The following is a 16747-nucleotide window of genomic DNA, read 5'->3' as shown; positions in this document are numbered from 1 at the left end:
CAAGAAGACCACCTGCTGTAGACATGATCTGCAGTACTAGGTCTGTCCATGGTCAAGCTGGCTTTAACTGATAACCTGCACGATGGACAAACATAAGAACAGTTGACAGCCTGGTTTACTCAACACAACACATGTGTTGAATGCAACATCTATTCATACCCAAATTGGAATCTGTTAGATTTATTTTTCCCTACTGAATACCGGTCCATATCTATCCAACAGTATATTAATTAATCAATAAACGGAGGAAACTTCTTATAATAGTTATTTGGGTTTATTCCAGAGAAGAGATCTTAGAAGCGTCGGAAAAGCATGGTTCCAGATATATTCTTCTGAAGTTTAAACAGAGATACAGAGTTTTATACACATGGGGTGGGTTAACGCCTTCCGTCATCACGTTAGCGTCAGCTGTGGCCATCTTGCTTAGTTTCCCTGGCAATCCAAGTTCATTGTGACATCAAAACTGTAAACAATCATGCGCTTGACTCATTCTCCCTTAAGGTAACTACACATAAATTTAAACACTTAGGAATTTGGGTTACGCATGATTTTAGGTAGAATAAACACGATCAAAATGAACGTTATGCCCAAATTTCTATATTTGTTTCAATGTATCCCTGTTTTCTTATCCAAATCCTTCTTTTCTTCTATTGATAAGTTGATTTCGGAGTTTATATGGAATAAGAAGAATCCTAGAATACGTAAGAGTATGCTACAGCGGCACCGCCAAGACGGCGGCCTATCTCTCCCTAATTTTCTATATTATTATTGGGCTGCCAACATAAAGGTAATGTTGTGTTGGAAGGAGCTGTCGTCCCAAGGCACTCTCCCCAAATGGTTGCAATTGGAAAACCTGTCATGTGGCCCCACCTCCCTACATGCCCTGCTTTGCTCCAAGCTTCCGTTAGTTGAACCTGTGTCCAAATACACCTCAAATCTAATTATTAAGCACTCCGTTAAGATCTGGACACAGTTCAGACGCTCCTTCTCGCTTACTGACTTTTCAATTTCTGCCCCTATAGCAAGAAATCATAGTTTCAAACCTTCAATTATAGATGGAGCATTTAACATTTGGACTAGAAATGGGATCACCTCAATCAGTGATCTTTTCTCTGAAGGCGTTTTTATGTCTTTTGATCAATTACGGCTGAAATTTGATATACCGCGCTCTCACTTTTTTAGATTTCTGCAGCTTCGTAATTTTGTAACGTCATCTTTTCCAAATTTCCCATCACAACCACCAGATTCCCTTTTAGACTCTATTTTAAAACTTGACCCGTGTTCCAAAGGGGTGATTGGGTCAGTTTACTCTTTATTAAACTCATTTAATTTGGAACCACTAACCTTATTAAAAATTCAATGGGAGGGAGACTTGGGGACAGAGATCTCTAATGATGTTTGGAGGGAGGCCTTGGATAGAATACACTCCTCTTCAATTTGTTTAAGACATACTATCATCCAGTTTAAGGTTCTGCATCGCCTCCACTGGTCCAAAGTAAAACTAGCTAAATTTGTGCCTGACATGGATCCAATATGTGATCGTTGCAGACATGATCAAGCCACCCTTGCACATGCATTCTGGTTTTGTCCAAAGTTATTCACATTCTGGCAATTAATATTTAAAACCTTCTCAGAAGTGTTAGAAGTGCCCATAGAACCTTCTGCTTCTATTGCAGTGTTTGGAGTTGTTCCACAAGAAAGAGATGATGTACAACTTAGTCACCAAGAAAGAAATATGATAGCCTTTGCATCCCTTTTGGCTAGGCGTCTGATACTGCTTAAATGGAAAGAAAAACTCCCACCAACTTTCAAATCATGGGTTAATGATGTTATGCATCATTTGACTTTGGAGAAAATTCGCTACTCCACAAGGGGGTGTGCTCTGAAATTTTACACCATCTGGCAACCTTTTTTAACATATATAGAGAGACTGAAAGCTGCTGACATTAATGACCCATAAATTGACCCCACTGAATTTGTTTTTGTATTATATTTTTGGTGTATATATATATATTTCTTTTTTACTTCATTTAAAATCCTTCTTTAATAATATATATATTCTACTGTGTACACTTTATTTTTATTTTATTTATGTTTTGACTTGTTTTCATTTTTCATTGCAATTGTGTCTTATTTTTCTGTATTGTCTTTTGTTTTAATGGTACAAGGAGAAACCAGGGTTGTGGCTCTTTCGGAGCGGGAACTTTGGGGGGGTGGGAGGGTTAACATACATTCACTGTTTTTTGTATGCTCATTATTATAGACCTGTATGTGAAAATATAAAATAAAAAAACCTTGAACAAAAAAAAAAAACTGTAAACAATCCGAGATTAACCTTCTATCTTAAAGGAGAGAGCCAGACCAAAATACATGTGGATTGTATCTGCCTATAATCAGTCACCAACATACCTGATTATAGGCAGATACAATCCACATGTATTTTGTCTGGTTCTCTCCTTTAATATTGTTGACTTATACTAGGAGCCATCAAACAAAAAGCAAAGTTGCAGGCACTGCCTGAGGGACCCAGGAAGTTCAACCAAAACTGACACACAAGAGGCAGGCTGTCTAGCAAATATGAACAAGCACATACAAATTAAATATATCTTTATCAGATTGATAAATACATATTTATATAGTAGATCTATCAGAATCTCATGTTGAGGGCAAGTGATTACATGCTTTTCAGCAATGCTCAAAATAAGCTTGTTTTATTTATTTTTGTTTATTACATCACTTGAACAGCACCCGCCCATCATCTGCTTGGTGCGCTGTACAGCTGGTGCACTCATTGTACAGCTGGTGCACAGTCTGCACTCTGCACACTGTACAGCCAACCTGTTTGTGTGCAAAGGAGCCTAGTTCTTATCTTAACTGTCCTTTACCTCATTGCCATTGTCTCTCAGGGCCATCAGTATTAAATTACCTTGGATTTATTTTTCCAAGGCTAGCCATTTGAAGGTCTTTTCCATTAGCTCTCACTCTCTGCTCCCTGAATCATTGCCAGAACAGTAGCCATTTGTGTGTGTGCGGTGTGCGGGTGTGTGGTGAGAGCGCACACCAAGTCAATGCCACTACAAAAAACTCTTAATTCTCCCCGTCTTACCTTGCGGCAGTAAACAACGATCACACCTCAGAGAGTACTGGCACTGCACTCTGTCTTCTATGGACGACAGGAATGTCTGTCATTTGCGTACGAGCACTGCAATTATCCCTTCTTTCTTGTTTATTATATTGACTTAACAGGAAGATATCTCACTCAAGGACACTTGTGAGAGATGAAGATAATTTCTTGCTGTAATATAGGGTAGTAGGCAAGTATTACCTCCTGCCACGTTTAGGCAGGCAGCCAGGGTGCAAAGTAAATGAGGCAATTAACATCCTGCACGGGATCATTTCTTGAGGTTATATTGCAAGGCATTATCTACAAGTGTGTCCAGGAAAGGGAGACAGAGAGCAGGGGAATGACATGCAGCAAACAGTCCGGCCGGCCGAAAGCTGAACCGGCGACACGCTGAAGAAGGCATTTTGCACCCATGTGGAATAATGAAGCATACATACTGTATTTTAATCAGAATTTTGTCACGTTTCATGTCACTGAAAGAGTGTTGAACATCTCGTCTCAATTTCCAAAAGAGTTGACCTGACTGCTGCTCTCTCTCCCTGTCCCCTCAGAGATGCTCCAGTTTGTGAGTAACCAGGTGGGTGACTTTCCAGACCTTTTTGAAGATCAGATAGCCTCTGCAGGCTCTCTACAGAATGGCACAGCCCCACGGCCCGCTGCTCAAACCGCACAACCCCCCAAGGCTCCCCAAACCCCTCAGGCCTCAACCCCCACGGTCTACCAGAGCTCCATTGTGGGCCTCACACCAACCCAGACACTGGCCCCACAGTCCCTACCCCTCACTCCGCCACTCACCCCGGTACAGACCCCCGCAACCACCCCTGCCCCACCTGTGCCACAGCAAGTGACCCGCACCCCTCCACTGCTCCAGCCACGACCCCAGACGATACAGGCCATCCAACCACAGCCGACAACTCAGACAGCCATCCAGGTAACTATTATTTGACAGTTTACTTTAATCTGCGTGGTATGAAGGCAGGCCACTGTCCTCAAGCAAGTTGGAGAGTGATCACGATTCACTCTACTGGATGACTGTTCAAAAGGATGGGCCACTGGACAGTTAGGATGTTTAATTTCAACTCATTTGTTCATTTGTAAGCATGATAGGGAATTCCACCAGCCTCTTTCCAAGTTATGCTAAAATCAGTCTGTGGGAGGTGGGTTTATCTCCTCTGCCTCTATAGCTCTGTGGCACTTTGGCCGGTAACCAAACCTCATTTGGACTCTTTTCCCTTATTAAACTTGATGGCTAGCCTATTAAACAGTAAAAGTGGCTAACAAAGTTAGTTCTTTACCCAAACTGTGATGCTGGTCTATTGTAATAGTTGTAGAAGGCTTGTTAGGCTAATATTGCTCTAGCTGCAATTTCACTCTGTCATGGAGCCTCTGCCGATTAATTTCTCCATTATTTTGTCTTCTGTACTAAAGCAGATTTCAATGAGCGCTGACTACAAAATAATGTAATTACATTGTCTACACCCAAGCCGATCTAAGCAAAGCTGTCATCAAGTTGATGAATATACTGAAAATGTACTATTACTGGAAGATATGATAAATAACAGTACTCACTGTAAGACGAAAACAACAAAACAAGGCTACTTCATAGTTGATGTATTGTATGACTATTCACCTCATAGTGAAAACCAGAACTAAGATTAGAAATATTTTGAATGTTTTCTCTTCTCTTTTTTTTACCCAGGTACACACACAGGGTATTCCAGTTCAGACCCAGAGTTTCCCAGTCCACACACTGGTTCAGACCCACAGCCAGGCCGGGCTTCCGATCCAGACACAGGCACCACATACTGTGATGATCACCTCCAATGGCACCCAATCACGATTCATACAGAACCAAGTCATCTGCCACCAGAGTAACCCTGGTTTCCAAGGTAACTGTGAGGACAGTTTTGTGTACTGTTAATGAATGAAGTGGTTGATGTTTGTTCAATAGCTTCCAAGTGGACTTACAGTAGTTTGTCTCCAAATCACTGTGGAAGTAACACCTTGAGCTTTGTTGTATCACCATCCTCAAATATTCGGTCTATATATGTTTTAGTCACTTGAAATGTGTTAAATAAACCCAATCCATCAATTATAGTACCGGTATATATTGTTTCTGAACAAAACAAAGGTTTTTAAAAGCAAACTTGTCATTCCTGTGGTATTCTATAATCTGTCTGTATCTACAGTTGTATTCACCTCCATTGTGCTTGTATTTTGACCCCCATGTTAAACCACAGTTCATCTGTCATCTCATCTCCCAACTTCAGTCCTTCAACCACAGATGCAGAGTATCATGACATCACAGCAGCTCCAGCCAATGACCATTCAGCATCAGCGCGTACTGACGCCAGCAGGGCAGACCATCCAAACTCTCTCCGCAGCACACCATATGCAACAACAGGTTCAGCAGGTACCTGTTGTTGTCTGTTTTAATGCTTTTTAAAGCACAGATTCATTTGTATAGCTGAAAATAGTCACTAGAGAACAGGTTGATTTAAAATATCAATGACATAACCACACTGTGATGTGATTAATCTATGAAGGATTAATGAAATCTTGTTAATGTACATTCAGAAATAAATATAAATGATTGAAAGTGCAATTTTAATATCAGTAGGCCTACAAATACCACTGGTATGTTCAACTAGAAAGGCATCTTATGAAGAAAATGTAGAGTCAGAGTACAGTTGAGTAGGAGAAAGGCAGCAGAATTTTCCACACAGAGAACTAATCTAGTTGTTGTGTAAATGAGGAGGTGATCAATGATCATATGTTAACTATGTTATACATAACTCTTAACACTAATGGCAACCCACTGGTTAAGTATGGGCGCTCCGTCTGACAATTAGATATATTTCCTTTAAGTAATGTTAGGAAACACTGTCAACCACTGCTGTTACCTGAAGATCTGCAAAATTTACCAATGTATTGGTGGTCTCAAATTCCACAGAATACTTGACTTTGCCTCAAGGAGGCACACTGTTTGGAGTGAGGAGTGACTGCCTTTCCACTACGGCTTATAAAATGCGTTGCAGCGGTAATTAACGAGAACATTTAGCAAAAATCAATGGCACACACTATCACAGGAAAATAATGTGTTGTGATAGATTTTTAAGGCAATCTTTTAACTGGCCAAGCAGGCAAGTGGAACATGTGGTCAGCTGGCCTGGAGGGTTTTAATAGTGCGTCCAGGCCAGCTGGCAATTTATAATGTTGAGCACTGCTTTGGGCAAAATGTAACCTAATGCCAAATCTAAAAATAAAGCCATTGACAGGAAAATGGTCCATGTTTATGTACAATATATGGTCAGTGCTGTGAATATGCAATGACATTAATTGACAACTGTGTTCCTTAAAGTTCTAATCTTCCATTACAAAGAGCCAAGTTTCAGCAGACCGGCAGATGACTGCATAGTGTATCGAACACCTTATCACAATGTCCCTGATTTGATTCCAGCTTACCTGGAGACCTGTGTTACATGCCCCCCCCCTCTCAGTTTCTGAATTAATTGCCATTGAACCTGTAAACTCGAGTATGCTTTGGTGTTCTCAAATGGCATTTAAACATGAATGACAGCCAATGTGCTTATGCAGTGTTTTGGATCTCTCCCTCTCTCTCTCTTTATCTCTCTATCTCTCTATCTCTCTATCTCTCTATCTCTCTATCTCCATCTCTCTATCTCTCTCTTCTCTCTTTCTCAGGTTCTGGTCCAACAGCCTCAGATCTTGAAGACAGACTCTCTGGTTCTGACCACACTGAAGCCAGATGGTACCCAGGTTCTGTCCACCATGCAAAACCCCGGGATCACCACCCTGACCACCCCTCTCCAGACCACCGCTCTACAGGTCCCGGTTAGTCAAATGTAAACTTAAAGAGATGCAACACTCCACACTCTTATCCACCGTCAATGTCAGTCTCCTGCTCTCCTGTCCTTTTCTTGTCATTAAACTTCAATATGACCTATAAATGTAAATAGAAAAAGAAATCATTCTCCAATTCTGTCTCTTCTAGACTCTGATGAGCAGCAACATCCTGACCACCGTCCCTGTTATGATGGGGGGTGGAGACAAGATGGCAATCAAGCAGCTGCAGCCAGGTTCCGCCCACTGTGTCGGTGGCATCAGGCCAGGCATGGATCACAGCCAGATGATGGGAGGAGGAGGATGTGGAGGAATGGTGATGGGTCCAGGAGGAGTGATGAAGGAGGGAGAGAGGAGGACCACCCACAACATCATAGAGAAGAGGTACAGGTCGTCCATCAATGACAAGATCCTGGAACTCAGAGACCTGGTCATGGGCAATGATGCCAAGGTCAGTCTCCATGAAGCTGCAAGGGTTTCTGGGATGTTAAAGTTTACTTCTGTTTTATACATTTAAGTATTTGATCTTTCTCGCCTACTTTTCCTTTGTGCACTTTCCGTTAACTTTTTTATGGCTGTGGAATGATTACTGATGGTCAGTGTGGTCAATTGAAGCATTAAACTCCTGACTGCGTACCACAATATATTGATAGAGATATCTGAGGTCTCCTGCTCACAGACCTTTTTACACTGTGTTTACCAGTATGCATTGAGCGTAAGGTCCTCGTCAGCGGAAACACGTTTACAGTCAGTAGCTGCATATTCCACAAGGAACATGAAGAACATGTTGGTCGGGTTATATCCTTCACATTCTTACATGGTCTGCAGCTACAGTTCTTCCTCCTCCAAGTGACATCATATGTCAATTGGCGAAGTGTTCCTTTTAATGTAAAACACATTGGCCCTTCATTTATCAATCTAACGTAGAAACCAGCGCATATTTGAGCTCAGAAATCATCTTAAGACAGGGTTCACATCTTGCCAGTGAAGAAGAAATTATATGGCTGCTTATATCTAACCTTTAGATGTTACCATCACTTATAATACTTCTACAACACATTATGATATTTGACAGCTTGTAAGAGCCTAAATGTCTCCACTAGGCCTAATAGCTATTGTTTTGGTACAGCTTATCTTGTTATGGTTCAGTTTGTCCTTGAAGCAGCTACAGTATAACTATGATCTCTGCCCTGTCTTCGAGGCAGAACTACCGTACCACTGACATTAGTGCTAATGTACTTCTGACCATGATATCATGTAACATAAAGCATAATCATCACCACCTAGAATATTGTCTCGACTCCTATGTGCCTCATCGATTGCTGATTGATCCAGAATTCCACGACACCAGTCACAGCGTAAGAATGTTCGGTTGTTGATAAATGTGGTGTGGTTGAAAACAATAATTTAAGTATCAAGCCCCTAAATGTTTACACAGGTCTTACCCCTAGAGTTAACAATGTGGAGATGCATAATCCATCCAAGTACAGAAACTTCTCCAACCTCTAATTAAATTCATTACACTCGGGAATAACCAGCAGGCTCCGGCCTTAGGACCTCAGACTGCACACACGGGATAATAATTCAGAAATGTAATTAGGCCAGGTGAAAAGAGGAAAAAAGGTCAGATCTCAATATGGGCAGTGTGAAATATATACTGTGCACAAGGTGTATGTTAATATACACATAGCCTATGTAGTTAAAGGTTCAGTAAGTCATTTAGATATATATAGCTCTATATTCTGATAGCAATCATTGCTGTATAGAGTATTTGTTCAATAACAGGGGTATCCCTCCCTTTCCAGCTTTTTAGTAAACAACAATTTTAGGTCGGGATACACATTTTAACTCTCATAATGTTTTGAATCACAGATGCACAAGTCAGGAGTGCTGAGGAAAGCCATCGACTACATCAAGTACCTGCAGCAAGTAAACCACAAACTACGACAGGAGAACCTGGCCTTGAAGATGGCCAACCCGAAGAACAGTATGTGTTCCTGCCTTATTGATATGTTCTACTACAGCATCTTGTGATGTACTGTATGTTGGCATAGAGTGCATTTCTGATGCTCACTCATCTTCTTATCCATCTCTCTCTCTCTCTCTCTCTTTCTTTCTCTTTCTCTCTCTCTCAGAAGGTGTGGTTCTCTCTGAGGATGTGGAGATGAAACAGGAAGAAGTGGTGATGATGTCGCCTCCAGCATCTGACTCTGGCTCCGGTTCTCCTCACCAGTTCTCTCCGTACTGTGTGGACTCAGAACCAGGCAGTCCCCTACTGGAACATGACCAGGTAGGCCACAGTCTGAATGAGGGTTCAAAACACTTCCACATTCACACAGCCTTTGTTGATAACATAGTATATCTCTCAAACACACACACACACACACACACACACGCACACGCACACGCACACGCACACGCACACACATATATAATATGACACTGAATGGGTACAGAGGCTGCCTGGGAGGCAGAAAGTCGCAGGTGAGAAGCACTCAGCACTCATCCGTGGGATGAAATGCTTCTTTCTACTGTAACTTCCCCCACCTCCTTTTCTGACAATTTCTCCTAATTAATTATCGTCTGTCTGTCGGTCTCTGTCTCTGTCTGTCTCTCTCTTTCTCTTTCTCAGTGTAAGAGTGAACCAGATTCTCCCTCCTCTGTTGGAGTGATGGATCGGTCTCGTCTGCTGCTGTGTGCCCTGACCTTCCTCTGCCTGTCCCTCAACCCACTGCCCTCCCTACTGGGCTCCGAGGCCGCGGGGAGCCCTGGCCTGGCGGCAGGCCACGGGCCATCCAGGACCCTGGTTTGGTTCCCTAACCACACACACAACTTCGGTGAGTGGGATCCATTTGATTGTATTACCCTCTCCTCAAAGTTTATTTAAGTTTTAAATCTGGACCTAGTTTAGAGGAAGTATATTGCCACTCTTATAGCCATCAGAAAACCCCTTTGGTAAAGACCCAGGCATGCATGGTGACCAGTGACCACTGATACAATAACATCTGTGATCAATCATTGTCTCAGAAGCGGGAAATTAACCACTCCAGCACTATTTGCCAACTCTTAAACTGTTCTGTTTTTATTTAATTATTTAGAACAGCACTGTCATTCCTATATTGATTTGTACATGTATTCCAGTGCAGATTTCTAAACACCTTGTTATAATTCACACCTCCATGTTTCCTGCCTCTTCCTCCTCCAGTATCGTGGTTAAGGTGCTTGTTGCCATGGGTAATAGTGTGGGTGCTGAGTGGGGTGGGTGCGGTGTGGGGCTGCGTGAGGGTGCTGTACCTCTGGGAACCGGTGACGCGCCTCCACTCCCCCAACTCTGTGTCCTTCTGGAGACACCGCAAACAGGCCGACCTCCATCTCAACAGGGTGAGTATAGGTTGTAATCTCACGTGACGTAATACTATGCGTTTGTTTTCGTCTGCGTGGCGTACCAGATGGTGGGATCTGCAGCATGTAGACGATTAGAGCGTGCCTGCCTGGTAACATTTCAAATGCAGTAATAATAGAAGTAATGTACTTGATTGTACTTTTTGTGAGAATGCCATGGATTATCTGGCACACATTTTATTCTCCTGTGTTGCAAGCTCCACCCATCTGACATCTAAGTAGAATAAAACAAACTATGAAAAGTATTTGTTTGACTGTGGTCAAATATTGCATATCGCTCAATCATTGTCTAGCGTTTATTTTCACTTGAAGAACATTTCTAATGTCTCAGTTTAGCTCTCCTGTTTTTTGCGTTGTGGTGCTTTATTGGAAGCATTCGCTAGTTCAGCCCACGTTAGTTCAGAGACTTACGCTTTCACAAAGAGCCATTGAATAATTTAAGCCCCGGGGGTGGTGTTATGCCCAGAACGCATCCATTCACAGTATGGGTTCAAATTCAGGCCATGACCTTTATTGCATGCCATCCCATTTCTCTCTCATATCCTTCCTTTCATATGAGCTGACAAAGCACAAATGTTTAAAAGGGTGTTTTCTTTGTGGCATCGTGATGGCTTATCCAGCTGGCACACATACAGTACCATCAAACAGACCTGAGTAGGTAATAGATGTGTAGAGTAGGTCCTCCCCTGCTTACAACGTAGGGAGATCTTATATTCTGTCGCTGTCAGGCAGAATCCTTGTAACTCCATAATTTTATTTTATTTTATTTTTTTATTAAATGAGCTATGAGCTTATAGTTTTTGAAAGTGGTTAAGTGTGTCTTTGGGTTTTATAAATATTGAACCAATGAGAAGTATTAACAAGAGCTTGTTAGTCAATAACAACTACATTGGGTCCTTTGGAACACAGCTTATTTTTTCCATTTCCTGAAAAGTAACGCTTTTGGACATGCACGGTTTCCACCAAACAGCAACGATATACTAGCACAGTAGCAAACCAACAGACCATGCCGATATTGACCATTCATAATTGAGCATTCAACAAAGCCATGTAAAATCCATTTCTTTCAGTTTCCCTATTGTCTGAGTCAATAAAAGAGTTTCCCTATTGTCTGAGTCAATAAAAGAACAGCTAGAAAGGGAATTGGATTTCCCACTCTCCTGCTTATCTTCAGAAAGAAGCCTGACTTCCTGCATGCACCTGTCTCTTCCTTTGCAGGGGGACTACACAGCGGCAATGGCCAGTCTGGAGACCTGCCTGTCCGTCCTGACCAGAGCCCTCCCCTCAACCAGTCTGGATCTTGTCTTCTCCCTCTCCTGGAATCTGATTCGCTACTGCCTGCATCGTCCCACCCCCTTGGGCTGGCTGGTTCACCAGGTTGGAGGAAAGCATGAGGGGGATGAGTCTAAGACCAGTGCCCGGGATGCAGCTCTTGTCTACCACAGGCTGAGTCAACTGCAGCTCACAGGTAACTGTTAGGGCACATTTATACTTCATTGTATGGCTGCGTCGTTGAATGCAGAGGTTCATTAACCCCTGTGGACACTGGACAATAAAACAGAGCAGAGTATTGTATATTTTGCGTGGTAGGAAATGGGGCAGAGCAGCTGATTCTGATTCTTCTCCAGTCTTATAAACATCTATTCGTTGATATTTAGTCATAATTACATCATACATTATTGGCTATATTGATTCTTCTTTTTGTCATTGTAACTTGCAATTGAAAATGTACCCCATTGCCGACACACTGTACAGATCACGGTTGCACAGTAATATGTTTATAGCACACGTGACGCCGGGCATAATACTTATGTGATGTAACAATATAAACAGTATTCATAAGAGTCAAAGTAGTACTTGTAACAATGTTATGTTTTTTCTGAAATCTGTCCAACAAACGCAGACTGTATATCATTATCTAACAAGTCATCCGCTTCTTTCCACTATAGTATTTACGTAACTTAATAACATGGATCATTCGTTCCTCTCTCTCTCTAGGGAAGCTGCCCCAGCGTAGCGGCCTGTGGGCCTTATCTCAGTCTCTGAATGCTGTCAACCTCAGCCAAAGCGCCCAAGGCAAGATGGCTCCCGCTCAGCTGGCTGAGATCTATGTCACCGCGGCAACAGCCCTGCGCACTGTGCTGGGCCACCACCTCTCCTGTCTGCCTGTCAGTGTCTGAGATGATCTGTCTGTGTCTGTGTCTGCCTCTGTCTTTTTCTGTCTGCACCCCCACTGGGTCATTATATATATGTGTGTGTGTACATTATTTTATCTTGTGCTCACACTTAACTGTAGATCTCCAGTTAATTTTTTAATTAATTATCTAACCCAGTTATCTGAACCCTGGTAAATACCTAGCTGTGTGTCTTATCTGACATCTCTCCCTTATCTTAACTGATAATGGTTGTTTGTTAAGTGCATAAATGTAAACCAAGTTACAAAATAACACAGGATGAGAGGGGAGGGCTTAATTTGAAGGATGTTTGACTTACTTTTGAATTGCTGTGTCAACAGCTGTCTGTTGGCAGATGATTCTGTTCACCGTCTGCTGTTAATTAAACATTGACACTCTATTCATCCCTTCTTATTTGTTGTTCCTATGCTATCTGTCTATCTCTTACTTTTGAATTGCATGAAACCTCACCTTCATCATCAACATCATCTTAATTTCTTACCCCTTCTTTCCTACAGGGTTACCTGTTGAGCTGTGCTGAGAGTGTGGCAAGCCAAGAACCTAAACCTATCCCTGACTGTCTGCGCTGGCTTTTCACCCCACTGGGCAGACAATTTTTCCTGAGCTGTGATTGGTCCGTAAAGTCTGAGAACAGCGATGGGGTTTACACTTCAAAGAGAGACCCAGGTATGACACATCAGAATAATATCTAGGCCAGGTGTTGACCATTTTTACACAGGCGGTAAAAATGAGCACAGTGCTCCCCCAAGCATGACATAAGAGCAGTGGTGAAGTCTCGTTTTTTTGTAATGGGTACACTAGGATTAATCCCACCCTGCCTCATACACACTCACACACTCATTAATGACCTGCTAATAAAATAATAATCATGCAATAAAAACACAATTATGTTTGGTCGCAGTACATGCACCCAAACATAATTGAATTCTTTCTAAAATATTGGGCATGTGTATCAACAATGTAGCAACAGCAAAACACAACACATTACATTTACAGCTTGGTTGATTTAAATACTTTTTCTACTGTTTTAATGTGAATCACCATTTAACTTTAAAATATATAGTGGATCAGACAGATGAATGAATATAGCTTACACAATACACCAGGGGTGCCTGAGTGGACACCCTTTTTGGGCACAAGATCACTTACTGTAGCTGTTTTCCAAGGCTCGCATGATCACCCAGTACCAGTCAGTGAAAGCCATGATTACTTTTACATACTAGGCATTAGAATCTTCTCATTCTGCTACCTTCTGTAGGCTTATTGGCGTCTCTTCCCGAACTCATTCTCAAAACGATTGTCTCCTCTTTCGTTAGCAGTGGTTTAAATGTAGGTGTAGCAGCCTAGTAAAGTAAAAAAAAAATGATTATGCAGCCAGTGCCATTCATTCATGTTAATCTGCGCTGCAGGCTGCGGCACTCCACTAATCATTCATTTAGCTTCATGTTCAAACCACCAAGCCTGAGTGTGATTGTTTGTCGATGGTTACACGTTTCCTGACAGATTTTTCAGCGGTTATACAGAAATCCTGGAGCTTTTTCAGTCATTACATGGTGTTTACCTGCAGACAGAGTAGTGTAGACTGCACCACTGCGTAAGAGCCAAATGGCCACTGCGTGAATATGGTCAGCAGAGTATCCATCGTTGAAGATGTTTTAGACATCGTCAATGTCTGAAACCTAAGCTTGCGTGTGTCATTTAAATGTTTGTTTGTTTCCCTTACTCTTCCGCTCCAGGTGACCCTGTTGCCCAGCTGCACCGGTGTTTCTGTGAGAAGCTATTGGAGAGGGCAGTGCATACTCTCATCCAGCCACAGAGCGAGTCTGAAGTTGACAAACGCAAAGATAACTCAGGGTAAGACTGCAGGCTCAATCAACACAACACTGCAGAGTAGAGCCAGACTGTGTCAACAGCTGTCTGTTACCAGATGATTCTGTTCACCGTCTGCTGTTAATTAAACATTGACACTCTATTCATCCCTTCTTATTTGTTGTTCCTATGCTATCTGTCCATCTCTTTGTCTGTCTTATCTGTCTATCTAATGTATCTGTCTATTTTCTCTCTTTCCTTCTGCATCTGTCCCTCACTCACTATCTCCTTTTAATCTCTATCTGTTGCTCTTACTGTGTCTTCCCTTCCCCTCTTTCTTTCTCTCTCTCCTTCCTCTTCATGTTTGCCTCTCCCTGTCTTTTCTTTTCTCCTAACTTCTCTCTCCATGCCCCCCCCTCCTCACTCTCAGGGAGTTCTCCTGTGCCCTGGAGTTTCTCCAGCTGTTGAACAGCTGCACAGAGGAGTCTTCCTCCCCTGCTCCACCCTTCCCTGCTCTACCCAATCACACCACCACGCCAGGTATGGAATGCACACACACCCTTGTCCGAGAACGTGTGAGTGCGACACATTTATTTTCGTGCCAGTGTGGGCGAGATGTGGATCAGAATTCCTTTCATGTGCTATTCGAGGAGGATTAACCAGATGTACTAACATTGTGCACTCTGCCACCTTGCATTGATTTCTCCCCCACGGCGTGCTGACAATCAATCTGGCTTTTTTATAATTAACTTTTCATCGGCTCATCACAGACACGTCCAGCCATTGATCTGAGCTGATGAATGACTTGAAATGGATGGAAACACTTTAGACGACTCATGTCTCTCAGTTCAGCCCCCTATTAATTGGGTCTTGAGCTGTTACGAAACCCTTTAGGGTCTAGGGTAGAGTTTGTAACATAATGATATTTTACCAGGCTGTTGAGCATGAGGTGCAAATAAGGAGACCACACAAGGTTTTGAGCAAAAGGTGCAAGGTGCTTTTACTCTTAAGCAGAATAATATTTACAATACTTACATAAACACTATGCACAGGGCATAAACAAAGCAGTAAGCCACTACCAGGGGACACGGGTGTTGCCAAAATAACAAAAGCAGCTAGGGAAACCAAAAGACAGACTAACTAACTAATTATGTAGTATAGTGAAAACAAAAGCCTGCCTACCTACTCTACCAATGTTCAAAAATACATAAGTGGCAACCACCCCTTACCTAGTGTGCTTAACAAAGGTTCTGCCTACGTGATGTCTATGTATAGAGGCCTCTGTCTTTCCTGTCCCAAGGCAGCAGCATATACTAATTAGATTACAGGTAGGCGAACAGACACTAAATGACAAAAGTTTGCTCTGGGAACATAAATGGAGGGCTATAAACAAGGCTACACAGACAGGGCTACAAACAGGAAATGGTTGAGAGAGAATGAGCCAAGATGGGACCCAGCCTTTTATAGACTGCAGATGGTGGTGATTGGATGAGGGTGGAGCCAGGTAACAGGATGATTGACAGCTGATGAGACCTGTAGTGAGTGACAGAGGGAAGGAGAACAGAATCCCAGACAAAACTACGTGGAACGTAACACGCCCACCAATAAGAACAAACTTGCCCTATAAAGTTTGTTAAAGTGTGCCCTCTCAACAAAACAAAAAAAACCTTGCAACACTGAGCAAACTTATCAAATAAACATTACCAAGAAAAGACAACAGGCTCAACATCTTACATAAGGAACAAAGTAAAATCACAAACTGTCAATCGGCCTAATTGACTCCTAGACTTTGTTCTGATAACAAAAAGAGCAACCAATGCTCTCTAGACTGCTGGCCTAAAGTCATCAAATGCCAAATACTAAAAATTACCCATGACCTGGTGTCATCAAGACAGATCCATGTAGAAGGGTGTTGTAGAGGTAGTGGAGCTGGGTGTACTGATATTGGCAATAGAGGCAGGCGCTGCCGCAGGTGGTGGAAGAACAGAGGCGGGGGAGATGATCGCTGCCACGGTTTGTGAATGAACAGGCTCAAGCTCCAGTTCACACAGCCTGACGGCCGTCTCTAGCTGGTAATCGAGCTCGAGCCTGTGGATAGCGAGCCGTTGCTCGTGCTCAGCTCTCTGAGTCCTTTCTGCAGCTTCATGGGTTTCTCTGCCCTTTCTATCCTCCCGCTCTCTGTTGATGCGGACCAGACGCATCTTAAGCCTTGCACCATCTAATGACCCTGTCAAGGTCGGTGAAAATGCCATGAGGTCCTCCTTCGGCAAGACAAGTGGTGACCCCCCCTTCTCCACAGTTTCGGGGAGGGCTGCACCAACCGGCCCCGCCCCCGGAGTACGGCCCAAGACAC

The 16747-nt window shown here is 42.7% G+C and overlaps 1 protein-coding gene across 2 annotated transcripts in view; it reads left to right on the top strand.

Annotated features, from left to right (window-relative positions):
* Positions 1 to 16747, top strand: part of srebf2 (sterol regulatory element binding transcription factor 2) — a 29818-nt gene that overhangs the window by 3740 nt on the left and 9331 nt on the right. The window contains exons 2-15 of one of the 2 annotated variants that reach the window (XM_080447475.1): positions 3676 to 4055; positions 4824 to 5013; positions 5395 to 5537; positions 6830 to 6979; positions 7140 to 7439; positions 8861 to 8975; positions 9124 to 9278; positions 9621 to 9825; positions 10194 to 10369; positions 11609 to 11858; positions 12389 to 12558; positions 13083 to 13251; positions 14322 to 14439; positions 14825 to 14934. In XM_080447475.1, coding sequence (XP_080303601.1) covers positions 3676 to 4055; positions 4824 to 5013; positions 5395 to 5537; positions 6830 to 6979; positions 7140 to 7439; positions 8861 to 8975; positions 9124 to 9278; positions 9621 to 9825; positions 10194 to 10369; positions 11609 to 11858; positions 12389 to 12558; positions 13083 to 13251; positions 14322 to 14439; positions 14825 to 14934 — 2631 coding nt within the window. Of the gene's footprint in view, positions 1 to 3675; positions 4056 to 4823; positions 5014 to 5364; positions 5538 to 6829; positions 6980 to 7139; positions 7440 to 8860; positions 8976 to 9123; positions 9279 to 9620; positions 9826 to 10193; positions 10370 to 11608; positions 11859 to 12388; positions 12559 to 13082; positions 13252 to 14321; positions 14440 to 14824; positions 14935 to 16747 lie in introns of both variants that reach the window. The other variant, XM_080447474.1, reaches the window with a different exon arrangement.

This window comes from Gymnoscopelus braueri (assembly GCF_963280865.1).
Source record: "Gymnoscopelus braueri genome assembly, chromosome: 13".
Lineage (NCBI taxonomy): Eukaryota > Metazoa > Chordata > Actinopteri > Myctophiformes > Myctophidae > Gymnoscopelus > Gymnoscopelus braueri.
Note: the sequence above shows the minus strand (reverse complement) of the source record. Positions and strands in the feature narration are given on the sequence as shown.